The sequence below is a fragment of the Nicotiana sylvestris genome, chromosome 12, assembly GCF_000393655.2.
Source record: "Nicotiana sylvestris chromosome 12, ASM39365v2, whole genome shotgun sequence".
Taxonomy (NCBI): domain Eukaryota; kingdom Viridiplantae; phylum Streptophyta; class Magnoliopsida; order Solanales; family Solanaceae; genus Nicotiana; species Nicotiana sylvestris.
The window spans coordinates 20,345,334-20,372,055 of record NC_091068.1 but is presented as its reverse complement, the minus strand read 5'-3'; the positions used below and the strand labels follow the sequence as shown (position 1 = coordinate 20,372,055).

Sequence of the window (26,722 nt, the reverse complement as noted above, 5' to 3'; positions counted from 1 at the left end):
TTATCTGTTTACATACGAGGAAGAGTGTTAAGAGTAGCATGCAACAGGTCATTCTTTCGTTAAACTAGACAGATTTGATCGCTATTTCTGATGTTAGTGTGTGTTAGCAAGACCCCTGGCTAGTTAGCAAAATAAGAACTAAATGTGGAATTTTTTTGTCTTCCCTGTGATGCAGCCCAAACGTGAACTAAAAATGGATAAGAGTTGTTCCCTTCTTATTCCATTAGCTATCCATGATTTGAGCAGCCTCTTATGATTTAGTTATGAATATGCCTACATAAATGTAGTTAATAAGCTTCTGAATTGTGTCCTAAAAATAGAGATTGGAATAGTTTGTGGTTACTAGATTATCATTTGATATTCCGTAATATCCAGAGTCAACATCAACAAGGGTGGTGATCAGAACAATATAGTGTTTGAAATGAGTTACTAACTACTGGTTGGTGACTAGCATTGCAAGTGGTGTTCTTGCTATTTGTGAATATATGTTTCTGTGAGATACATTGATGGTGGAAGTAGCACTATAGCCAATGACTTCTTCTTTGATATATCAGGAAAGGTGTAGAGCTTAATGTCTGGGGTCTAAACCAGTGTGCTAAAGTTTGGACTGCGAAATCTGTGTGTTTCACCATCATTCTCTTTAAGCATTTTTGGGTGCAACAAAATATTGATTGCTCTTAGGCATACTTCACCAGAATTTTGACGTGTTGCATTCTTATTCCAGCCTGCAAAAAACAGCGTCGACGTATTCACCCCAACTTGGTTTACATATGCAACTTTCTTGTGCAAAGATGACCACCACGCCCAAATTTGTTGCAGGCACTTAGCTAAGTTTTCATGTTGGCTTCATTAGCGTGTGCTTTTCGTTGTATCAAGAAGGTAATTTTGATGCAATGGCTTCATACTTCCTCTTGCCAGGAAGGACTTTATGTAGTTTGCCTTGTAGCCTTCTTTTGACTAACACATGTAGGAATTCTCGGGCATTTGTAAATATTGGTGCCTGAAATGAATTTGACAAGCCTAACAGTCCATTTAAACCATGTTCTGTCCTTTCTTTGTCTCTTCCTACATGCTGCTGCTTCCCACACATTCTCTAAACGGAAAAGGGTCAGATATATCCCTCTGCTTTTCTTTATTGTTCAATCATATACTTCGTTATACTTTCCGTTCAGATATACCCCTGCCGTCCATCAAAGTTTTATATTTGTCCCTATTTTAACGGCCAAGACACGTGACAACATTTAATCAAAAGATCCAACCCACAAAATTAAAAAACTCATACCCAACTAAAACCCATGACCCTCTTAAAACAGGGAGAAATTCAAAAATAGTCAGATTTACAACTGGTCGTTCAAAAATAGCCCAATTTCAAAAGTAATCGAAATTTAGCCACTTTTCATGTAAAGATAAATCTGAGCGAAAACACATTTCAAAACCCAGAAAATACGTCAGTATATTATACTGGAGTTCCAGCGTAAGTATGCTTGAACTCTAGCATATTATATTGGAGTTCCAGGATAAGTATGCTGGAACTCCAGCATAAGTACACTAGAACTCCAGCATAATATACTGGAGTTCCAGCAAGTATAATTGTCCAGTATAATATACTGGAGTTAGGAGCACCGGTGCTCCAGTCTCCACTATATTATACTGGAGTCAGCAAAGTATACCGGTCCAGCATAATATGCTGGAGTCATACACAGGTGCACTAAACTCCAGTATATTATGCTGGACCGGTCTCTGTTGCTGCAAAATAGTGGCTATTTTTCATTGACTTCGTAAACGCTAGCTATTTTTGAATGACCCGTCCGAAAACTTGCTATACCGTGCTATTTTTACCTTAAAACACCCCTCTTCTCCTTCTCTAAAGATCCAACAGTTCAAAAAAGGATAATCGAGAAAATCAGCATGCTTTTGGTTGTCCAGGCAGATCATTATCAAAACATGTAGCTATATGAAATTGTAATAATGTGTGCCGCTGCCCAAATCGAATCAGAACACCTAGAGTTGTTGTTTCCTTTCAAATGGTTTTGGCATCTGCTCGGGTTATTCTCTTTTTCTTTTGAAGCTTATTCAGCAACCATTTCCATGCCATCTATTGAAATTTCTGGCTGCTGCGCACCACAGTCACCTCTATGCTTCAATCCACAAACTTAATGATTTACCCACTTATAACTTCATTAATAGTGATAAACATATGCTCTGTAATTCAATCATTACAGCTCCTTCTTCACCCCTTCATTGCCCCCATGGATTCTCGTTCTGGAGGAAAAATTGTTAAGAATTGGTGAAAGAGATACGTCGTTGGTCCTTACGACACCACTGCCGCCTAAACAACAGGCGTTTCTCAACAACCCTAGTTGTCTCACCGGCCATATGTTTCCAACGTCGCGTACAATTCTTTCTGGCGCTGCTAAGACTCTGAATGATTTTTAGTTCCGACTCTTCTGCTTCTCCTCCTCCGATACCGACTCCATGTTTGGTACTCCATGAAATTGATGTAAAAGAAGAGGAGAAGTATGTGGATGCTTGTGATTAAGAAGAGTAAAAGGGGAATAGGGTCGGGCGGGTCATGGGTAACGAGTCGGGTTGGATTCAATCTCTCAGAAGACGCCACGTGTCTTGGCCGTTAAAATAGGAACAAATATATAATTTTGATGGATGGTAGGGGTATATTTGAACGGAAAGTATAACGGGGGACATGATTGAACAACAAATGAAAGTAGAAAGATATATATGACCCTTTTCCGTTCTCTAAAAGCTGTACTGGTTCATTTTAACTCGGATGCTGATTTACCGATCAAATTTCTTTTATTGCTGATAGATACTTCACCAACTTGGTAATATGTAGGTGTGTCTTTGTGATATTTCTTCTCTGAAAAGGCCTATTGTTTCATTTGATTTTTGTGAGACCTCTCTTAAAGATGTGGCTGAGGATGTAGATGGACAGACGATGTACATAGGAAATGGTTCTGGCGACTTTTGAAACTTATGGTCTTAAATATGTCATAATATTTGTGTGGCTATAGAACTTTTAAAACTTGTGGTCTCAAACAAGTCATAACATTTGTGTGGCTATAAATGTTTTCCATTAAGGAAATATAGGAATGTGCCAATTTTTTTGGAACAGACTAATAAGGAAATATTGCCAATCTTTTTGAAACGGGGGAAGTACTACAATATATGTGTGTTTGTGTCTGTGTGTGTCGTAAATAACACTTTATTTTTGAGGAAGTACATCGAAAAGGACAAGACATCTTTGAACCAGTATTCAGATATTGTGTATTATGCATGTTCTTCACCACATGTTTGCTATGCAAGCCTAAGTGTGTTCTGTCATGTAGTTAATGGCACGGAACTGATATGTTTATGAAAGTCAGACAACTTATTTATGTGGCCAACAGAATTCATCAACTCATTCTTGTGTTTCTTCTACACTAACAATGTTTTATGTTTAATTTGGCCACTGCTCATTGCATTTATTTTGGCTAACATATTGTCCGCTCATCATGTGTAGAATATGTAATTTGGTTTATCACTTCACTCTTACAAAAGCACTTGTAATCTGACTTGAATTGTTGACTCTGCTTTTGTCTTAATAACTTGAACTTCCTATAGTTTACTTCTCTTGGACATGATTCTTCTCTTTATGATAAATTCACTAGTCAATCCAGAAATAACATCTGCTCCCTCGTGTTATTATTCAGATGTCTAGACTCATTTAATTCACTGATTGTGGGTCTCCCACTGGCGTGCATCTTTTTTCGTTTTAGGGGAACTTAATGTTCTGGAAGTATAAGATCTATAGTCAGGCATTCAGAGTTCCCAGTTATTGCCTCATGTGGTGAGTATTTGAATTGTAACTACTTTTCAGGAGAATGGAATGATAGATGAAGATGTTAATTCATATTAATGAAATTGGGTGGTTGAAATGGAAAAGTTCTAGGAGAATGTTATATGATAAAAGGATGTCTAGCAAAGTGAAAAGTGAATTCTATAGAACAGCTACAAGACCGCTTATATTGTATGGTAGTGAATGATGGAATGCTAAAGTCCAACATGTCTACAAGGTATGTGTCGCAGAGATGCGGATGCTAAGATGGATGTGCGGTCATACAAAATTAGATAAAATGAGAGGACGTTTGAGATGGTTTGGTCATGTGTTGTGTTGACCTACAGATTCCGGTACGTAGGAGTGAAATTATGGTCTCAAAATTACATGGAAAGAAATTGTCTCGAAAGACGTACAATTCCTTGGAATCAATGCAGACTTAGCTAAAGATAGAGCATAATGAAGGAAAAAAAAAGATCCATAATGGTGATATCTACTAGTAGTTTGGAGTAGACTTTTTAGAGATGATAATATGAGTTAAGCTTAAAGAAAGAAGTAAAGATTCATATTGCCGACTCCATCTTGTTTAGGTTTGAGGCGTAGTTATTGTTTGTTCCTTATATCGTGATGTACTTTGTCCAAGGTCCTTGTATATACAGTAGTTTTGATCTCGATATATGTTTCTTTTATTGATGGAAGTTACTGCTTAGGAACATAAATAGTGTCTGTGTCATTTGGCTCCGGATTTGCCAGTATGAATATATAATCTGCATTATAGAGAATCTGAAGCTTTTGAGACCTTGTCTCGCAAATTGCTTAAGAACTAGAGGTCTAAAACACACGTCTCTTAACAGAAATGCTATTGCTTTTCTTCAGGTTTTGTTCCTCATAAGTTATTTACTTTTAAACATTACTCTTGACCAGGATTGGACAGCAACTTACGCATTTTGGTTGTGATGTCAAGTCACGACAACTTCTGTTTGCGGTACGTTATGTATCTGTTAAAAGGTCAAAACTCTACCCTATAGAAGTATAGACTACAACTTCAGATCTTCTCACGGGTGCGAGCCATGGAAATAGCCTTTTGCAGAAATATAGGGTAAAATTGCGTATGATAGACCCTTATGGTCCGGCCCTTCCCCGAACCCCGCACATAACGGGAGCTTAGTGCACCAGACTGCCCTTTTACACCAGAATGCGGTGATGATTAGTGCAAATTCATGACTTGGCTGCATATGCTGCATGTGCTAGTTGGAAAAACTTGGAAATATGAGTGTGTTGTTTGCTAAATATAAGCTAGCTAGCTGAGGTCATACAACACAGCAACAATTATATGCCTCAATCCCAACAAGTTGAAGTTAGTTGTATGAATCTTCACTCTTCATGTTGTCCATTTAGCCGACTAGTTGAACCCACGATCCAATGTTTTTTTTCTTTTGGTCCTAAAGGTGGCTTTGGTAGTCTTTGATTTCGAGGTTCAATGCTTTGAACTCCATTTTCTTTATGCTGGTTTTACTAGAAAATATTGCTCATTAGGAACTCAATGTGATTATGATTATAAATAAGTTGAATAAAAAGTTAGAGCTTAATTAGTTCGTCCGAACTTCTTGTTAATATTATAGCTCTACCAACTCTACCCTTAAAAAAATTTATGAGTATATTTTTCTTTTTCCCTTTTGGAGATTATGATCTTAGTATAAAATTACCACTTCAGAGAAAGGGTTTCTTTCTGTTTTATGTGCATATTCGATTAGTCTTGACGCCAAGATGTTATTAATCCATGTTGGTTGTATCTTATTACTTGCTGTATTTGTAAATAATAATTATGGAGAAAAGAAAGTTAGCAAATAAACGTAAATATAAACGAAACAGTAATTAATTCGAGCCCATTGAATTGACAGTGTTTCCTTAAGGAATTTAATCTCCTCCTAGTACCCAAGGTTATGGATTATTTCCTCCCAGGATAGAACGAATTATACACTGGTGTAGCGGTACTTCAAACCCCAGTGTTTCAGCGAACACAAAGTTCGGCAGCAAATCACACTTATGGTTGCTTTGTTTGTAGTTTAAAACAATGCAGAACAAGGGAAGAGTACTCAGAAGTCGAATGTAAATTCTAAAGGAAGGACTGCAATTTATAGCCGATGTTGAGTTCTTACTGAAGAGGATATCAACGACAGCCAAGCTCTCAATTTCGTTTCTGCCTGTGCCTTCTCCTAACAGCTCTCATACCGTTTTTTTCAGTTTAGGTTTTGTGTGCCCTTGCTCTAACAGCTATTGCACATATTTATAGTGCAGTCAGCTATTAAGAGAATGACCAGCCACCACTCATGGTGGAGCATGCACTAGGCTGTTATGGAAGAAGCACTTGGCCATGGTGGAAGGAGCACTTGCTCATGGAGCACTAGGCTGCTAATAGAACTGGTGGGACAGATACGCGGATTGGAACATATCCGTTACAAACACGGACAATATTACGTTAATATTTACTATTAAAAAATAAATTTGGTCCAAAAAATTAATCAATCAATCGATCATTTGACCAAATCCGAATCCGAATCTGAATTCGAAGCTGAAGCCGAAGCCGTAGCCGAAGCCGAGCCGAGCAATTGTATATATACCCACCAAAATCCTTTTCCTCTTCAAATATGGGACAATGTTTCAAGAGATGGAAACTTAAAATTTTAATTAAAATTTTCATTTTCCCTCCATTTCCCATTCACCCTCTTTTTTAAAGACTTTTCCATCTTAAAATCCTCGACAATCCCTCACATGAATGGGGAATGGCTATATCACGGAAGTATGCATGAAAAACTTGTGTGATTTGCAAGCAAGTATTAATTGCATCTGGATAAGTAGGTTTCCCTTTGAACTTTCCGTGGAGAACTTATGTCGGATATACTCGGTCAATTGGTAGATTTGATATCTTTGAACCGTCGAACTTTAGTGTATACCTAGACAACCATAAGTCACACAATCAACCATTTACTGTCTTTGGTTCTCATTGTTGTGTTCGTTTCAGCCATGAACACCACCTGGTTTCATAAGTGCGTAGAGAATTGGCTTTGCAAAATTCTCCTTGAAGCGGCTAACACTTCACACTTACATAGGTGATTCCTAAACGTGTCATCCCGTAGATACACTATTTGATATACCCCGTATCAAATTTAGAAATCATTAAAAAGCCTTAATGCTTTATCATTGGTACTGAACATTGTCTCATCACGAGAATGGACCAAATTTTTTGTTGACAATGTAGAACCGTCATTAATGACTTTGTTTGATATTCTTGAACCTAGATCTTGGGATCTCCAGTCTTCTAGGTAGAGTTACCACCACAATGACTTGTTCTCGGCCATAGTCTCATTCCTCTCGATGATTTCTCAACTACCTCTCTAATTAGGCCTTTTGTAAGTGGATCCGACACATTATCACTTGACTTTACATAGTCAATCATGATAATTCCTCTAGAGAGTAGTTGCCTAACGTTTTATATCTTCGTCGTATATGATGAGATTTACTGTTATACATAACGCTCCCAGCCCTTCCAATTGTCTCTTGGTTATCGCAATGTATGCATATTGGTGCCAACGGTTTGGGACAAAATGGAATGTCTTCCAAGAAATTCCGGAGCCATTCAGCTTATTCACCGGCTTTATCTAAGGCTATGAACTCAGCCTCCATTGTAGAACGGGCAATACAAGTTTGTTTGGACGACTTTCAAGATACCGCCCCTCCACCAATAATGAATACATATCCACTTGTGGACTTCTAATCAGTTGAATCGGTGATCCAATTTGCATCACAATATCCTTCAATCACCGCAGGATATTTACTGTAGTGCAAATCAAAGTTTTGGGTATGTTCTAAATATCCCAAAACTCGTTTCATTGCCATCCAATGAGATTGACCTGGATTGCTCATGTATCGACTCAGTTTACTTATAGCACAAGCTATATCTGGTCGTGTACAATTCATGATGTACATTAAGCATCCCAACACACGAGCATAATCCAATTGTGATATGCTTTGGCCTTTGTTCTTTGCTAATGCAAGATTCACGTCAATTGGAGTCTTTGCAACTTTAAACCCTAAGTGCTTGAATTTTTCAAGTACTGTCTTAATATAATGAGATTGTGACAATGCCAGACCTTGAGGAGTCTTTTGGATCTTAATCCCCAGAATTAAATCCGCAACTCCCAAGTCCTTCATATCAAACTTGCTAGTTAGCATACACTTAGTCGCATTTATGTTGTCATTACTCATTATCAGCATATCATCCACATATAGGCAAACAATGACTGTGATTTGGAATATTTTTAATGTACACACATTTATCACATTCATTTATCTTAAAACCATTTGACAACATTGTTTGGTCAAATTTCGCATGCCATTGTTTGGGTGCTTGTTTTAGTCTGTAGAGGGACTTAACAAGTCTACATACCTTCTTTTCTTTACCTAGAACCACAAACCGTTCAGGTTGTTCCATGTAGATTTCTTCCTCCAAATCTCCATTTAAGAAGGTTGTCTTTACGTCCATTTGATAAATTTCAATACCATAGACTGCAGCTAAAGCTACTAGCATTCGTATGGACGTAATTCTCGTCACTGGAGAATATGTATCAAAGTAGTCAAGACCTTCTCGTTGTCTATACCCTTTGACAACAAGTCTTGCCTTAAATTCATCAATAGTGCCATCATCTTTCATTTTTCTTTTAAAAATTCATTTACAACCCAAAGGTTTATTTCCAGGAGGAAGGTCAACCAATTCTCATGTATGGTTGTTCAATATGGATTCTATTTCACTATTGACTGCCTCTTTCTAGAACAATGATTTCGAAGAAGACATAGCTTCTTTAAATGTTCGAGGCTCATTTTCCAATAAGAAAGTCACAAAATCCGGTCCAAACGAAGTAGACGTTCTTTGACGTTTACTACGTCTTGAATCCTCCTGATTAAATGTACTTTCTTTTGTTTCTTCCCGAGGTCGTTTAGATCCTTCACCAATCGACTCGCATTCCTTTTTATACGGATATATATTTTCAAAGAACTCAACATTATCTGATTCTATAACCGTATTATTATGAATGTCGGGATTTTCTGATTTATGAACCAAAAATTGATATGCTTTACTATTGGTCGCATATCCTATGAAAACACAATCAACGGTTTTCGGTCCTATTTTTACCTTTTTGGGTTTAGGAACTTGCACTTTTGCCAAACATCCCCACACTTTCAAATAATCCAAGTTGACTTCCTTCCTTTCCATTTTTCATATGGAATGGATTGTGTTTTGCTATGGGGTACTCGATTTAGTATCCGGTTAGCCGTAAGAATGGCTTCCTCCCACAAGTTCGGTGGCAACCAGAACTTATCAACAATGTGTTCATCATCTCCTTTAATGAACGATTCTTTCTTTTCGCAATCCCATTGGATTAGGGCATGTAAGGGGCTGTTGTTTGATGAATAATTGCATATTCTAGACATATTTCTTCGAAAGGAGATTCATATTCACCACCCCGATCATTCTTATCATTTTGACCTTCTTGTTAAGTTGTGTTTCAACTTCATTTTAATATTGCTTGAATCTGTGTATTGCTTCATCTTTACTAATAAGTAAGTAAACATAGCAATATCGAGTATTGTTGTCAATAAAAGTTATGAAATACTTCTTTCCATCGCGAGATGGTATTGACTTCATGTCAGAAATATCTGTGTGAATTAAGTCGAAAGGATTTGAATTCCTTTCAACCGACTTATAAGGATGTTTAACATACTTAGATTCCACACATATTTAACATTTCGATTTTTCGCATTCAAACTTAGGCAATACTTCCAAGTTAATAATTTTCCGCAAGGTTTTATAATTGAGATGACCCAAACGTACATGCCATAAATTATTTGACTCAAGTAAGTAAGAAGAAGCTGAAGCTTTGTTGTTATTTTCGACAACTGTTACATTCAGCTTGAAAAGGCCCTCAGTAAGGTAACTTTTTCCTACAAACATTTCATTCTTACTTATCACCACCTTGTCGGATACAAAAACGCACTTGAAATCGTGCTTTACAAGAAGTCCAGTAGAGACTAAGTTCTTCCTAATTTCGGGAACATGAAGGACGTTGTTCAAAGTCTTGACCTTGCCAGAAGTCATCTTGTGAAATATCTTCTCATATCCTTCAATTTTTGCTGTAGCAGCATTTTCCATAGAAAGCGTCTCTTCGGGTCCAGCAGAAGCATATGTAGAAAATATTTCCCTCACAGCAAAAACATGGCGAGTGGCTCCAGAATCAATCCACCACTCCTTAGGATTTCCTACCAGGTTATATTCAGAAAGCATAGCACACAAGTCATCAATATCTTCGTGTTTTTCAACCATGTTTGCTTGACCCTTCTTCTTGTCTTTCTTTGGAGCACGACACTCTACAGATCTGTGTCCAGCTTTTCCACAGTTGTAGCAATTTCCATTGAACCGCTTCTTGCTTGGGTTATTTCTTGGCCCAGAAGCTTGCTTCCTCTTTCTCTTAATTTGGGAAGTAGCCTCAGTAATATTTGCTCCCATTATTGTTAAGTTTTGACGGCCTTTCTTTTCAGCTGCTTTGTTGTCATCTTCGATTCTCAACCGAACAATGAGATCTTCAAGGGACATCTTCTTTCATTTGTGTTTCAAGTAGTTCTTGAAATCCTTCCACAAATGAGACAACTTCTTAATAATTGCTGCAACTTGGAATGCTCCATTGATGACAAGACCTTCAATGAAAATTCTGTTAGTAAAAATACTAAAAATTTTACTTTCAACATTAGTATTCATTTTATATATACCTTCAGCAATTAGATCATGAATAATCACTTGCAATTCCTGGACTTGGGTAATAACAGACTTGCTATTTACCATTTTGTAGTCCAAATATTTTGCAACAATGAATTTCTTCATCCCGACATCTTCAGTTTTGTATTTTCTTTCAAGCGCAATCCACAGTTTTTTGACGTCTCCACATTACTGTAGACGTTATACAGATTATCCTCCAGTCCGCTAAGAATATAATTCTTGCACAAAAAGTTAGAATGTTTCCACGATCACGATAAAGTGTTCATTCTCTGGAGTTTCAACGGGCAGATCAGTAACATCTTCCTTGATGAACTTCTGTAGACATAACGTAGTCAATTAGAAGAACAACTTCTGCTGCCAGCGCTTGAAATCAATCTCGAAAATATTTTCGGGTTTTTCTGCTGGTGCCAACGCCGGTGTTCGACTTGTCGATATGTTGGCAATCATCATCGGAACAACTCGGTTTCCGTAGTCATTTGCCATTTTTTTCTGTAAAAGAATGACACAAATAAATGTTTAATAAACTTTTAAACTTGGAGAAAAAAAATCACGTAGATTTTAATCTCCAACAAAATGCCACGAAGGCTTTAATCTCTAAAAGGAATAGACAAAACCACAAAGGTTTTAGTCTTCAGAACTGTAAGTTCTCCAACAAAATGCCACGAAAGCTTTAATATGCAAAACAGTAAGTATAACACAAATACAGAAATAAAGAATAAATTCCTTAAGCTTGTTGGTTGTATCTTATAACTTGTTGTATTTGTAAATAATAATTATGGAGAAAAGAAAGTTAGCAAATAAACGTAAATATAAATGAAACAGTAATTAATTCGAGCCCACTAAATTCACAGTGTTTCCTTAAGGAATTTAATTCCCTCCTAGTACCCAAGGTTATGGATTATTTTCTCCCAGGATAGAACGAATTACACACTGGTGTAGCGGTACTTCAAACCCCAGTGTTTCAGCGAACACAAAGTTCGGCAGCAAATCACACTTACAGTTGCTTTGTTTGTAGTTTAAAATAATGCATAACAAGGGAGGAGAACTCAGAAGTCAAATGAAAATTCTGAGAGAAAGGACTGCAATTTATAGCCGATGTTGAGTTCTTACTGAAGTGGATATCAACGACAGCCAAACTCTCAGTTTCGTTTCTGCCTGTGCCTTCTCCTAACAACTCTTATACCGTTTTTTTCAGTTCAATTTTTGTGTGTCCTTGCTCTAACAGTACTTCACATATTTATAGTGCAGTCAGCTATTAAGAGAATGACCAGCCACTACTCATGGCGGAGCATGCACTAGGCTGTTATGGAAGAAGCACTTGGCCATGGTCATGGAGCACTAGGCTGCTAATAGAACTGGTGGGACAGATACGCGGATTGGAACATATCCGTTACAAACACGGATAATATTACGTTAATATTTACTATTAACAAATAAATTTGGTCCAAAAAATTAATCAATCAATCATTTGACAAAATTCGAAGCCGAAGCCGAGCGAGCGACGACGACGACGGCGCGAGGCTTGCCTTCTTCTTAACTCTTTAAGAGCTACAAGAAGAGCAATTGTATATATACCCACCAAAATACTTTTCCTCTTCCAATATGGGACAATGTTTCAAGAGAGGGAAACTTAAAATTTTACTCAAATTTTTTATTTTCCCTCTATTTCCCATTCACCCTCTTTTTTAAAGACTTTCCATCTTAAAATCCTCAACAATTCAATCAAAATATAATAGTGTTCAAAAAAATCAAGATTAATTGCAATTCGATGTCAATGTTTTTTTTCAGACCTCACGATGTAGGAATTGGGATAATACTGAATATGTTGTTGTACTTTCAAGAAAAACAAATGGCAACACGCATTGAGCTCCCAACAAAGCCAAAGATATTCCACAACTTTCAGTTTTTCAAGTCTATCCCATAAACTCAATATATTGAACCAAAGAAAGATATAATGTTTTTAAAGCGAAAAGCGCACAAAAGTGACAAGCACACAATAGATATTCATAGTATTATTGTTAGCCCCTTGACAAAGGTCCTCGGCAGGTGTGGGTTGTGACAAGGATTTTCATGATGGCCTTGGCACACAACCTGAAAATTGGGCAACATCATGATAGGCTGCTCGGCATGACGGACAATGCGGGGTTCGACAAACGCACCTTGAACGGAAGCAAGGCGCATTTTACTTGGATGTGCGGGTTGGCAAAACAATGGCAAGGCAAAGCCATGTCAAGCAGGGGCAAAGACATGGCAAGGCAAGGCAAGGCAGGGCAGGGCAAGGCGGGACAATCAATGGCAAAGGATACAAGCAGATTTGATCAAGTCTGGGGTGACTTGACATGGGTGGGCAGCTTTGACAATGAACGTGTGCGGCTAAGTCAGCAGGCGATGAGCTGTGGCAATGACATTGGCGCGGAGTAGTGTCAAATGCAAGGTTGGGCGCAATGCCATCCTTGGCACAAAACAGCTGGGAAAAAATCAGGCATATGCTGTGCACAAGTAGCAGTTGGAAAACATGTGAAAAGCACATGGGAAGCAGTTGGCAGTTGCAACCTCTTCCAAGACATGCTGATCATGGCCTAAAAGTGTGCCCACGTTTTTGTACTTTGTCTTAACTTGTTTGCCTATCAGTTTGGGCTTGTCAACTGATTGTAGCCTTATAAATACTTGCCTAGGATATCCAAAACGAGGCAAAAACTTAGTCTAAGGCATTGTGAAGCCAAATTCGTCTAAGTCATTTCCTAAGGGTGGGAAAATTATTTTGGGGCAGGGAATTAGGGAATTCTTTGTCTTGGCCATAGGGTTGGCTATTGTGTTCTTGTATTCACATATTAATACAAGTTGGGAAGAAATTCCTGTATATCGTATGTGCCTTTATTTACTGTTTTTGCTGCCTATTTTCATTCTAAGTGCAAACGTCCTTAAAAATAAAACTAAGTGTTGGAAAAGCTGAAGTCAAAGCTGGGCTTGACTGCCGCACGGAGGTGAACCTCGGGCCAAAATTCGAGTGACATAAATCACCCCTATGACAACTGGTATCAGAGCCAGGCTGGATCAGGGCAAAGACACAACGTTCAGTGGTTGAATTTTGTGAAGAATGACTGGTGGCAACGCAGAACTGAGGGAAAAGTTTGCTGCATTAGAGGCACTCGTCGGAACTGTTGATGGGGATCAATTTCTGACTATCATGACTCGTCTCGCCTATCTTGAGGCCGAGATGAACAGGCTAATCCAGGAGTGCACAAATCTGAAAACGAAAAATGGGTTGCTACGTCATGTTGTTGGCAATGATGAAGCACAGCGTGGGGCAGATCATACCAAGGTCAGAATTCCGGAGACTAAAGAGTTTAATGGCGCAGGGAGTTCCAAGAAACTCGAAAACTTCCTGTGGGATATGGAACAGTACTTCCATGATGCCAAAGTGCAAGATGAAGACAAGGTCCCCATTATGACTATGTACTTGGTGGACGATGCAAAGTTGTGGTGGCGTACGCGCGTGGCAGATGATGTAAGTGCTGGTAGGCCGAAGATTGACTCTTGGGAAGCACTGAAGAAAGAATTGAAGGATCAATTCTTTCCTAGCAATGCAGGTTGGATTGCTAGAGATCGTTTGAAGAAGCTGAAACAAACTGGAATGGTCAGGGATTACGTCAAAGATTTTAGTTTTTTGATGCTGAATATTAGCAACATGTCTGAGGAAGACAAGCTGCATAATTTCCTTTACGGGTTGCAGTCGTGGGCGCAAATGGAACTATGAAGGCAGAATGTGAAAGACCTTCCTAGTGCCATTGCTGCTGCGGATGCGTTGGGTGATTTCCGGTTGGGACAAAATGGTTCTGATTTCTCTACTACTTCAAAGTCCAAAAATGGGAACAAGGACAAGGTAAAAGAGTGGAGGAAAAATGGAAACGACAAGGATAATGCTGTTGAGGGCAATGACAATGAAAAGGGAAAGCAATATGCTGGATCTTCGACAAACAAGGGACAAAACAACAAGTTTGATGGCTATTTTATTTGCAAAGAACCACACATGGTGAGGGACTGTCCAAGAATTGAACGGCTTTCAGCGTTGTTTGCTGAAGAAAAGAGTGAAGATGAGCCAAGCGAGGAAGAACATGAGCAAGCAACAGCATATTTAGGGCCTATGGTGGTGCTGAAAAATGCGGAAGCTGCTTCGTCGAGGACGACGAATTCTTCTAGTGGGGGTGGTTTGTTAGCCCCTTGACAAAGGTCCTCGGCAGGTGTGGGTTGTGACAAGGATTTTCATGATGGCCTTGGCACACAACCTGAAAATTGGGCAACATCATGATAGGCTGCTGATTGTAGCCTTATAAAGTTGGGGCTTGTCAACTGATTGTAGCCTTATAAATACTTGCCTAGGATGTCCAAAACGGGGCAAAAACTTAGTCTAAGGCATTGTGAAGCCAAATTCGTCTAAGTCATTTCCTAAGGGTGGGAAAATCATTTTGGGGCAGGGAATTAGGGAATTCTTTGTCTTGGCCGTAGGGTTGGCTATTGTGTTCTTGTATTCACATATTAATACAAGTTGGGAAGAAATTCGTGTATATCGTATGTGCCTTTATTTACTGTTTTTGCTGCCTATTTTCATTCTAAGTGCAAACGTCCCTAAAAATAAAACTAAGTGTTGGAAAGGCTGAAGTCAAAGCTGGGCTTGACTACCGCATGGAGGTGAACCTCAGGCCAAAATTCGAGTGACATAAATCACCCCGTGACAATTAGTATAGCACACATCAAAATTGTTTTGAAATCACATAAGACATATCCTTATTAAATGCCTTTATACTTTGCTTTATAAAGCTTTGTTGGAACTTGCCTTTCCCACTGTTCGCATACCATGGCGAGATGTAGGAAATGGGTCATCTAATACAAAGTTCGAAGAATTTCTAAGGAATATAAAAAATGTAATCAATTGTCAAAATAGTATATTTAAAAAATGGTGATGTAGTTAGTGGACCATTAAATTTGAGAGACATTTCCTCATGTTTCGCTCCATCACACTTTATCTTCCTCTTGGTTTTGGATACGGCAAATGGCTAAATATACTCCTTTACTTTCAAATATTATTTATTTGTACCCTTCATTATACTATTGTGTTATTCATATCCCTACCATCATATTTTGGAACAAAAATACATCTATTGTTATACTTTGAAACAAAAATACCCCTATTTTAGATGAAGTGCCACGTGGCAACATCAGATTAAAACGGCCCATTTTTTTTTACCTGATCCATTTTTTAAAAAACCCACAACCCAACCCCTATTTTCATTTTTTCCAGTTTTGTTTATTTATTTAAAATTTCAGTTTTTAAAAAACAAAAATATTTTGTTAAAAACTAAATTTTTAGCTGCAGAGTAGATAACCCAAGTTACACTAGACATCCAATTTTGAAGCAGATTATATATATATAAAACAGGGATTTAGATGTGTGACGTGGCACATCTCATTGCCCAAGATTTATTTTTTTCTCCAATTTTTAGGTTTTCCTCCTATTTCTCCATTTACCTCATTAATAACCAACAAAATCCAAAAGTCACAGGAAACACAACGTTTCACTTATTCAAGAAACCCAACCGAGAATTGATGTTGTATATTAATGTATTTCTGTCTTCACTCAAAACTAGATTTTCATGTACTGGTGATTTGCCACAGGTTAAATCGTAACTGCTGGAAGATATATTTGATTGACGATTACCTGTCGGGAAGGTGCGAACTTCTGAAGAACATAACAACCCCCAAAGTGAAAAGTAATTTCCATGTAGGAATCATTTGTTTGTTCTTTTCTGCAGAGTTAGTACCGTTGAAATATTTGTTATTTTCCATTGTAATCCTTTGCCCTCTATTTTGGTTATTTTTATGAATGGTGAAGCTTTTTTGTTTTGGTCAATTTTGTGAACGACTAAGAGATGATTTTTTGGAGTTCTCTGAGTTGTTTCACAACTTCAATGACAAAAGTAATTTTTGGTGATTCCTAATCCTTCTCTCCCAGTTTTCAAATTTTTGGATGTCGGAAATTGCTCGCTGCAAGTATTCAACTGATGCTCTTGGGATCGTAAAAACAACACGGTATAGCCAGTTTTCGGGCTGGTCATTCAAAAATAGCCAGCGTTTACGAAGCTAATGAAAAATAGCCACTATTTTGCTGCAACAAAGACTGGTCCAGCATAATATACTGGAGTTCGGTGCACCTATGTATGAACTCCAGCATATTATGCTGGACCGGTATACTTTTGCTGACTCCAGTATAATATACTGGAGACTAGAGCACCGGTGCTCCAAACTACAGTATATTATACTAGACAATTATACTTGCTGGAACTCCAGTATATTATGTTGGAGTTCTAGTGTACTTATGCTGGAACTTCATCATATTATGCTGGAGTTCCAGCATACTTATCTTGGATCTCCAGTATAATATGTTGGTGTTCAAGCATGCTTATGCTAGAACTCTGGTATAAATACTGACGTATTTTTCGGGTTTTGAACAGTGTTTTCGCTCAAATTTATCTTTACATGAAAAGTGACTAAATTTCGATTACTTTTGAAACTGAGCTATTTTTGAACAACCGATTGTAAATCTAGCTATTTTTTAATTTCCCTCCTTGGGATCTGCCTATACCTTGTAAGAAACGACAACAAATTCAATTCTGCTTCTAAAAGGTATATTTTGTATTTCGATCAAACTGGAAGATCTTACATTTTTATGTTTTCTCATCGATAGGCTAAAGATAATTTTAATACTTACACATTGATCATTTGAAAGTGCCTGAATATTTGCATTGGATGAGCACCATATAGTTTACAAAATTATAAGGTATATTTAGAAGGAATATTTTGTTTACAAAATTTATAAGGAATCAAAAATAACATCTAACTTATATATGCTACAATGTATTGACATATCTGGTCTTTGAGTATTTTTTGCTATTCATGAATTCTTCACCGTCAACACTACTAATCGCGTGCTCTTCTGAACTGTACATTCATTTCCTCTTCTTAAATGCCATCACTACTTGCTTTGTTTTGATGGACCTCTTCTCGATGTTCTTATTATATGGTCTGCTGTTATTTTCTATATCTTAGTATAGTCAGCGATCTTCTTAGTATCAAGTACTTTGAGCAATTTTTTGTTTTTAGTAATTTGGCTAGATTAATAAAATATATGAGCACAACAAGAACAACAATAGTTGTATTCTTATGGCGTAGACAGATATTTGTAGAATATATCCAGCAAACACATGTAATTTTTTTAGCTAAATTGGTTTTTTACATAGAATTGATTACTTATTGCACAAAATGGCTACAGTCGTCGCCATTAATCTATGTTGGCGAACTTGCTACATTTTCCACTTCCTAAAAGGTTATCTCCATGCATCATCAGAATCGATTTTGAATGTTTCTCTAATCGACTACATGTAGTTTGTTTTCCATAATTGTTTGTGAGCTTTGAATTAACTAATTCATATAAGATTTACTCATTATCAGTCCATAATTCAAATTGATAACTTACTATTTTCTTCATAGGGTAAAAGGTTCTCTCTTTGGAAAAGAAGCATGAAATATTCTCATATTTTGTGATTTATTACGTATATGTAATAGAATTTTTTTGTAAAAGTGGATCCCTTTGAAGAAGAACAGGGGAAACTCATTAATATAAAATAAATGAATAACTCTGCAAAAAGGAAGTCAAATCTGGTCGTTTAGCTTAAATGGACCAGTTGGGCATGATAATGAAAGTCCGATGATAAAGAATACTCCTGATTTATGATAAAGAAATCATGGAGTATTTGTTAACACTTATAATTGCAGGGCAAACAACATCTGCAAGTATATGATGTGGATCATCAAGTATTAGGAATTGGTTGAACAAAGAGAAGCAGAAGACATGCTTAGAGTAAGTATTCATGGCTACTTCCCGATGTCCAAAATGCTCTTACGATCTTACAGCTGCTTGTGGTAAACAATTTTGGATGAAGAAACAAATAAAGAAGAATACAATTAACATTACCTTCTGCAAGCAAAATGAATAAATTTTACTTTTAGCATTTAAGCGGAATTAGATAAGAGGTGAACTCTATTTCCCTCTATACCTAGGCTTAGAAAGAGACACTTAGGATGTCGGAAAATCCATTTATGGTTTCCTCGAGATGCACTTAATGGCCACAATATTAAAGGAAAATTCATCATTGGCACATTACTCTATGGTTTGCATTAGTTGTGAGATGCAATGACATTTCTTTGTAGAACTAATCACAAAAATTGAAAAGTAATGGTCGGGAGAAGTTAATTTTGTTAATTTTCTTTCTGTTTTTTCCCTCCATAACAAACAGTTGTTTCCAAGAAAAATTCCGGCAAGGAAAAACTATTTTCAAGCGAGTCTTGATGGCCAAATGATTCTAGAATCTTAAAAGTAAGGATACAGAGAAGTTAATTTTGTTAAACACATGAATCATGATACAACCTAGTTATAAATAAAACTCTAATTAATATTGTTACACGTTTTGAAATGACAATTCAAGAAGGGATTGATGAATGATGTTCTACTAATTCCTGTTTACTTTGAATACAGACGAGAGGAAAGCAATATGGATTAACACGATTAACATGAACATTATACGGAAAAAATAATTCTACTGAGAAAGAAACAATATCTTCAATATTGAATTCAAGTAATAAGCTACATTCAGTAGCATTCTGAACATTGGTTAACAATTCAAGAAATCAGTTGAAACATTACTCTTTGCTAATAGGAGGCTCGGGAATAGGAGGCTCTCCCAACCACTTCGCACGATGGCCTGTTCCTTTACAATCAGTGCAGCATACGGAACCCTAAAAAAGCAGAGAATTAGCTCTCTTGGATTGCATTTAATCTAACACAGATAGAAAACTTAATCTATCGCAACACAAGCAATCATATACGAATTTGGACTACCAATAACTTATTAGAATAACATAGGCTCAGGGCAATTACCTTTCCAGCGCAGATGACACAGCTTGTGTTTCGAGATGGCACTTGACAGAGCATATTGTCACCAAGTATAAAGAAGCCAGTACCACTGCACCACTTGCATTCCACATGGCCATTTGAGTCGCAAGTAGAGCATACAATTGGCCTGGGTTGCTGAATAATCCAGGAAGATTAAAAAATAGACGCAATATCAATATGAAGGGAAGCCCCGTTACAAATACATGAAGCCTTAACATTGCACTCAGATATGTAAACACGGCAGAAGAGAACGATTTGGGTTAATGAGTAGACTATAGACCGGTGAATCTCCACTTATCAATAAACTATCTTTTTTCATTTAAAAAAGAAGATGTTCAAAGCCCCATGATAGCTACCTTTTCACATCCAGAAACTGAAACCATATATTCTTCAAGGATATAGCATATCGTAGCATTTCTAAAATATCACCACAATGACATTGATCAATGCTCTTATTCACACTATACTATGCACAAGTAGCCCAACCTTCTGAACATTTATGTTTGACCACAAGGCACTCAACTAGTCAACTTATACATGCACACATGTTTCAACTAGAAACTTTTCCTAGACCATCTAACCTCCAATGATGCATAAATCTGTCTACCGTGGACCTAGCTTGATAAATCAAAGTTAAGGTCATCGACACTTGTAGCAAGCAGGGGCACGCCCTAGCTGGATTTGTGTGTTCAACAAAGTTGAGAACGAAAAGGTACTTAACAAGGAGAGACAGAGAGAGAGAAACCAAAAGGGTTTCTTACATGGTCCATAGATAAAAAAAAAAAGAAGAGGTGAGCTATCTCATGCCTTTTAAATATGCCTTATGGAAGCAGGCATCACCCAACAATCCCAGAATGAGGTTGGGCCCTGCACACTACATTGTGGTTGTATTGTTCTTCTGCTTCTCTTATATCTTACTGTTTTTACAAGTGCAATTACATCCGAACCACCTTGGTTCCTGTTAATATGAATAATTTTACTTCTGAAATAAGAAGAATAGTAACAATAACTATAAAGTTATTGTGCCTCCCTCTGAACTCATATAGTTTTTAGCATTCCACATCTTCCAATCATTTTTTTCCTCTTCGATATATAGCTCTGTAGTTCTAGACTTAAAATAAGGTATCTGAAGCATATATTTACATGACCCTTTGGCCTTTGCTCACTTCAGAATCGTAGCCACATATAGGTGACACCTCAGTTCTCTTTTAAAGTATATCATAATGTTAGGTCCTATTGTTCAAGATAAATCTAAAAATAACCTATATCAATCATCACCATCAAAGTAAAACATGCATATGTTCTTAAAAAACGAGAACCATCATGCTAGGATTTATGATACTAGAATAGTAACCTAAGAAGTACCTCATTAACGAGCACATCACTAGGTTAACATGTCTATATAGTACAAATAATTTGGCCAATAACAAGCATAAATAGAAATCTTTTCGTTTCTTAATTCTTCAAAATTGCAGTAAAATATCAATGCTTCATAATCCATTTTCCTTTTCTTTCCATTTCACAACTTTATCCCACCAAGCATAACTACAAGAAACCAGATTTTGAAACAAACTTATAAGAATAACTGGAAGTAAGATGATATAAAGAAGGGCATAAAGTACTATAAAGACAGTATTTAGAGCATTCATGATATTATGATTCTTTCCCTGGTCGTTAACTTCTGGTAATCCCCTTCCTTAATCTGCAATTGAAACTGGCTATGGGAAGCTCACGTCGGAGAAAAATAACGGAATAGGGGATTCACATAGCCAATCTCAACTAGTTTAGGATTCAGGGCATAGTTGATTGATTAATTTTTCTTATAACATGGTGTCGGTACAAGCTTGCCGTACCTTAACTAAAGCACCAAGTACTACTACCCCACAGCACAGTAATGCATAACTCTGTCCACAGACATATGCTGAGAAATCACCTAAGCTGTAATCAATTTCAGCTTATCGGCCACACCCTTGTTTACAAAGTTGACTGATCACTTAATTGAAATTGACAACATGAACAGACAAATAAAACACATAAGTAATACAAATAGGTAAAAAATATATATACCTTGGAAATCAACCAGGCTTTTTCCACGCGTTCAACAAAGTTAGATGAGCTATCAACTGCTGATGCTCTTACAACAAAAATTCTGGGAATTTGCTTTAAGCTAGGGTTTCCATGGACGATCAATTGTTTTCCGCTTGGTGTTACAAATCGATTAATAACATTTGATTTTGCAGAAATTATGGGTCTACAAGAACATGTACAAGTACTGCTACTTGCCATTTTTTCCTGTTCAATTTCTTGTACAAAAAGGCATCCTTTTATGTTGTGTGTTCTAATACAAAACAAAGTAAGAGTTTGCGCGTTTTTCGTGTGGCGTAAATAGTGTTTTGATCAAAGTTCCGTTCGGATATTATTGAAAAGATAGTTTAGTCTGACCCGCCTATGGATTGGACCGACGAACCGGGCCATTTGCATCTATATCCGTTTTTTGTGTCACATTTTAACTTGTGTCCGCTTTATAAAAAAAAATTGCAAGCGTACCCGCTTTTTTGCATAACTTCAGTATACGGGGCTGAAGTAGCAAAGACAATCACGCAAAACTTCAGCATTCTAGTAGTCGGGCCTGAAGTTCAGCTCTAAAGCTGAAGTTTTTGTTTTGTAACTGTCGAAGTTTTTGTTTGTAACTGGCAAACTTCAGCTCTAGAGTTGAAGTTTTTGTTTTGTAACTGTCAAACTTCACCTCTAGAGCTGAAGTTTTTGTTTGTAACTGGAGATTTTGTTTGTAAGCTTCAGCTCTAGAGCTGAAGTTTTTGTTTTGTAACTGTCGAACTTCAGCTCTATTTGGAAGCTAGCTTTAGAATATAATCTGCTCAAATAAGCTGGGATCCATCCATCAAATAACTTGCTAGTTTGTTAAAAATTTTGGGGTAAAATCTCAGCACTGGGCTCAAGAATTTTTATGTGTTAACATACTCAATTTAGCTTTACAAGAAACAACCTTCCCCTTAATAATATTTATCAAAACAACCCAAAAAAAGAAGTAAATAAATGCAAATTAATCATCCCTGATTGCGAGAACAAATAATGAGCTCCGTAATACGATTAAAATGCAAAGACGCCGTCACTTAACAATGGTATCTTGATAGTTTCCACTCACAAAAGGAACTAGTAAAAATAGCACGGTATAGCCAGTTTTCGGACTAGTCATTCAAAAATAGCTAGCGTTTACGAAGTCAATGAAAAATAGCCATTATTTTGCTGCAAACAGAGACCGGTCCAGCATAATATACTGGAGTTCGGTGCACCTGTGTATGAACTCCAGCATATTATACTGGACCGATATACTTTGCTGACTCCAGTATAATATACTGGAGACTGGAGCATAGATGCTCCAAACTCCAGTATATTATACTGGACAATTATACTTGCTGGAACTCCAGTATATTATGTTGGAGTTCTAGTGTACTTATGTTGGAACTCCATCATATTATGCTGGAGTTCCAGCATACTTATCCTGGAACTCCAGTATAATATGCTGGAGTTCAAGCATAGTATAATATACTGGCGTATTTTCCGGGCTTTGAACAGTATTTTTGCTCAGATTTATCTTTACATGAAAAGTTGCTAAATTTCGATTACTTTTGAAACTGGGCTATTTTTGAACGACCAGTTGTAAATCTGGCTATTTTTGAATTTCTCCCAAGGAACTATGGAAAATAATTTCTTTTTTAATCATATAAAGATACAAAAGAAAGTTTTAACTTCTATGCACCAACAATTTAAAAGAAATTTTACCTAAAAAATAATTTGCACCAACAACAGCAGAAGAAAGAAGAAGAAAATGAATGAGGAGAAGGAGGAGGAGAAAGGGGGCTGAAGTTATTTAAAAAGTGGGTACAAATTAAAAGTTTTAAAAAAAAAATGGGTATAGGTTAAATGGGGGCGACCAAATAGGGCGCCCCGTGCAATTTTTACGATCGAACCCATTGTCGTATTTCAGATCTTTCTTTCTTTTTTCTTTGTTTTTTTCGTTTTCTTGGTATTTAAGATCTTTGTGTTATAAAATAAAGATTTTAAAGTAAAAAACCAAAGATAAGTAGAGAGAGACAACAACAACAACGATCCAGTGAAATCCCACTAGTAGGGTCTGAGGAGGGTAGTGTGTACGCAGACTTTACCCCTACCTCGAAGGAGTAGAGAGACTGTTTCCGAAAGACCCTCGGCTCAGAAGGGGAAAAAAGGGGGGGAAGACAATACTAGTAACACCACCGAAATAATATGAAACATATATGAAAAATAGGAACAACATGAAATCAAGAAGAATGATACAAAGCAAAAGCAAAATAGTATCCCTACCAAACTAGTCTCACAAAGTTATGGTATAAGACAAGACTCAACTACCTCCTAACTTACAACCCTAATACTCGACCTCCACATGTTCCTATCAAGTTCCATGTCCTCGGAAATCTGAAGCCTCGCCATATCCTGCCTAATCACCTCCCTCCAATACTTCATAGGCCGCCCTCTACCTCTTCTCATGCCCTCCACAACCAGTCGTTCACACCTTCTTACCGGAGCATTTGGGCTTCTCCTCTGAACATGCCCGAACCATCTGAGTCTTGTTTCCCGCATCTTGCCATCAATGGGAGCCACGCCTACCTTCTCCCGAATATCATCATTCCTAATCTTATCCATCCTAATATGCTCTTACATCCACCTCAACATCCTCATTTCTGCTACCTTCATCCTCTGGATATGTGATTTCTTAACCGGCCAACACTCAGCCCCATACATCATGGTCGGCCTAACCACTACTTTATAGAACTTACTTTTGAGTATCAATCTCTTGTCACACAATACTCGAGATGCTAATCTACACTTCATACATCCTACCTGAATATGATGTGTAACATCCTCATCGATCTCCCCTCCCCCTAGATAACCGACCCAAGGTACTTGAAGTTGTCTCTACTCGGGATGACCTGTGATTCAAGCCTCACATCAACGCCCACTTCCCTCTGCTCAGCACTGAACTAACACTCCAGGTATTTCGTCTTTTTCCTGCTAAGCTTGAAACCCTTAGATTTAAGAGTCTGTCTCTAAACCTCTAGCCTCTCGTTAACACCGGTTTGCGACTCATCAATCAGAACTATGTCATCGGCGAATAGCATGCACCATGGCACATCCCCTTAAATGTGACGTGTTAACGCGTTCATCACCAGGGCGAATAGGAACGGACTGAGCGCAGAACCTTGGTATAACCCTATAATAACCGGAAAATCCTCAGAATCACCTCCTACTGTCCTAACCCGAGTCTTCACCCCATCATACATTTCCTTAATCGTCATAATGTAGGGAACCGACACGCCTTTTGCCTTCAAGCTTCTCCAGAGAACTTCTCTAGGAACCTTGTCATATGCTTTTTCTAGGTCAATAAACACCATATGCAGGTCTTTCTTGATATCCATGTACTGTTCAACCAACCTCCTAACAAGGGTACAACTTCTGTAGTAGAACAACCCAGCATTAAACCAAATTGGTTATCGGAAACGGACACTGTCATCCTCAACCTTGCTTCAACCACTCTTTCCCATACTTTCATAATATAACTCAGTAATTTAATACCCTTATAATTGTTACAGCTCTGGATATCACCCTTGTTCTTATACAGTGGGACCACAGTACTCTACCTCCACTCTTCCGGCATCTTTTTTTCCTTAAAAATAACATTCAACAACCTAGTCAACTACTCCAAACCAGCTTTCCCCACACACTTCCAAAATTCTACCGGAATCTCGTCAAGCCCGGTTGCTTTGCCCCTACTCATCTTACTCATAGCTCCCCCGACCTCCTCAACCTTGATGCGCCTGCAGTACCTAGAGTCACTGTAACTCTCGAAATGCTCCAATTCACCGAGAACAATATCCCGATCCCCTACTTCGTTAAGAAGTTTTTGAAAGTAAGTCTACCATCTCCTAATAATCTGGGAATATTCCATCAATACTCTACCATCGTCATCCTTGATGCATCTCACTCGGTCTAAATCTCGAGCTTTCCTCTCTCTCAGCTTGGCCAGCCTAAATAACTTCTTCTCCCCGCCTTTTTCCCCTAGTTCCTAGTGCATACGACTATAAGCCGTAGTCTTAGCCTCCGTGACCGCCAGCTTCGGTTCCTTTCTAGCTACCTTATACCTCTACATGCATGCTCGTCTCTCTTCCTCACCTATGCTCCCCACTAACGTCTGGTACGCCTCCTTCTTCGCTTCCATTTTACCTTGTACCACTTCATTCCACCACCAGTCACCTTTGTGCCTGTCGGAAACTCCTGTCGAAACCTCTAACACCTCTCTCGCAGCCTCCCTTATACAGTCTGCTGTCGTTGACCACATAGTGCTCGCGTCACCACTGCTCTTCCAAGCTCCCATAGCCGACAACCGCCCCTCCAACTCTTAGGCTTTATCCTTAGTTAAGGCTCCCCACCTGATTCTCGGTCTTCCTCGAGCATACATTTTCCTCTTCTTCACCATATGTCACGACCCGGATTTCCCACCATCGGGTGTCGTGATGGCGCCTACTATCGGAGCTAGGTAAACCAAATATTTAAAACACCTTTCCTGCTTTCTTTCAACCAATATAATAACGAGACAAAATTTAAGCGGAAGACTTTAAATTTAAAAACAACTGAAAACCAAAAGTACGGAAGTTTGAACCAAAATGCTACCCAGAGTTTGGTGTCACTAGCTCACGGACTACTACAGAATGCTACAAACAATGTCTGAAAGGAAAATACATCATGTTTGTTTGGTACAAGATAAACAAACGAAAAACATGGAAAGGGACTTCGGCCTGCGAACGGCAGCTAGGCTACCTCGAGAGTCCCTGGACTAAAGATAGCTCCCAAAAGTCCTATTGCTGTGGTTCGAAAGATGCTCCCTGATCTGTGCACAAAAATGCACAGAGTGCAGCATCAGCACAACCGACCCCATGTGCTGGTAAGTGCCTGGCCTAACCCCGGCGAAATAGTGACGAGGCTAGACAGGACCTACCAC

At 38.0% G+C, this 26,722-nt stretch overlaps 2 protein-coding genes and 1 long non-coding RNA gene across 3 annotated transcripts; all 3 read right to left on the bottom strand.

Annotated features, from left to right (window-relative positions):
- Nucleotides 1-396: 396 nt before the first annotated feature.
- On the bottom strand, nt 397-2,923 carry LOC104233224 (uncharacterized). Its single transcript, XR_712547.2, has 2 exons — nt 1,840-2,923; nt 397-1,210 (listed from the first exon to the last, which is right to left on the bottom strand). It is a non-coding gene; the product is annotated as an uncharacterized lncRNA (long non-coding RNA).
- Nucleotides 2,924-19,207: 16,284 nt separating this feature from the next.
- Nucleotides 19,208-22,123, bottom strand: LOC104233216 (protein PHOTOSYSTEM I ASSEMBLY 2, chloroplastic). The gene is made up of 3 exons (XM_009786582.2): nt 21,736-22,123; nt 19,654-19,803; nt 19,208-19,511 (listed from the first exon to the last, which is right to left on the bottom strand). Exons 1-3 carry the CDS (start codon nt 21,952-21,954, stop codon nt 19,416-19,418), a joined length of 465 nt encoding a protein of 154 aa, XP_009784884.1. The 5' UTR covers nt 21,955-22,123; the 3' UTR covers nt 19,208-19,415.
- A 2,650-nt stretch (nt 22,124-24,773) lies between these two features.
- On the bottom strand, nt 24,774-26,098 carry LOC138882768 (uncharacterized). Its single transcript, XM_070163399.1, has 3 exons — nt 25,914-26,098; nt 24,968-25,179; nt 24,774-24,862 (listed from the first exon to the last, which is right to left on the bottom strand). The coding sequence occupies exons 1-3, from the start codon at nt 26,096-26,098 to the stop codon at nt 24,774-24,776; spliced, it is 486 nt and encodes a 161-aa protein (XP_070019500.1).
- Between the last annotated feature and the right edge of the window lie 624 nt (nt 26,099-26,722).

Coding starts and splice junctions, on each gene's coding strand:
- LOC104233216 (XM_009786582.2), bottom strand. CDS start 21,954: ATGGCAAGTAGCAGTACTTGTACATGTTCTTGTAGACCCATAATTTCT. Junction 19,804..21,735: donor AAGCCTGGTTGATTTCCAAG/GTATATATATTT, acceptor TGGATTATTCAG/CAACCCAGGCCAATTGTATG. Junction 19,512..19,653: donor GTGTCATCTGCGCTGGAAAG/GTAATTGCCCTG, acceptor CTGCTTTTTTAG/GGTTCCGTATGCTGCACTGA.
- LOC138882768 (XM_070163399.1), bottom strand. CDS start 26,098: ATGGGAGCTTGGAAGAGCAGTGGTGACGCGAGCACTATGTGGTCAACG. Junction 25,180..25,913: donor AAGAAGGAGGCGTACCAGAC/GTTAGTGGGGAG, acceptor GTTCTACTACAG/AAGTTGTACCCTTGTTAGGA. Junction 24,863..24,967: donor TCGGGTTAGGACAGTAGGAG/GTGATTCTGAGG, acceptor GTCACATTTAAG/GGGATGTGCCATGGTGCATG.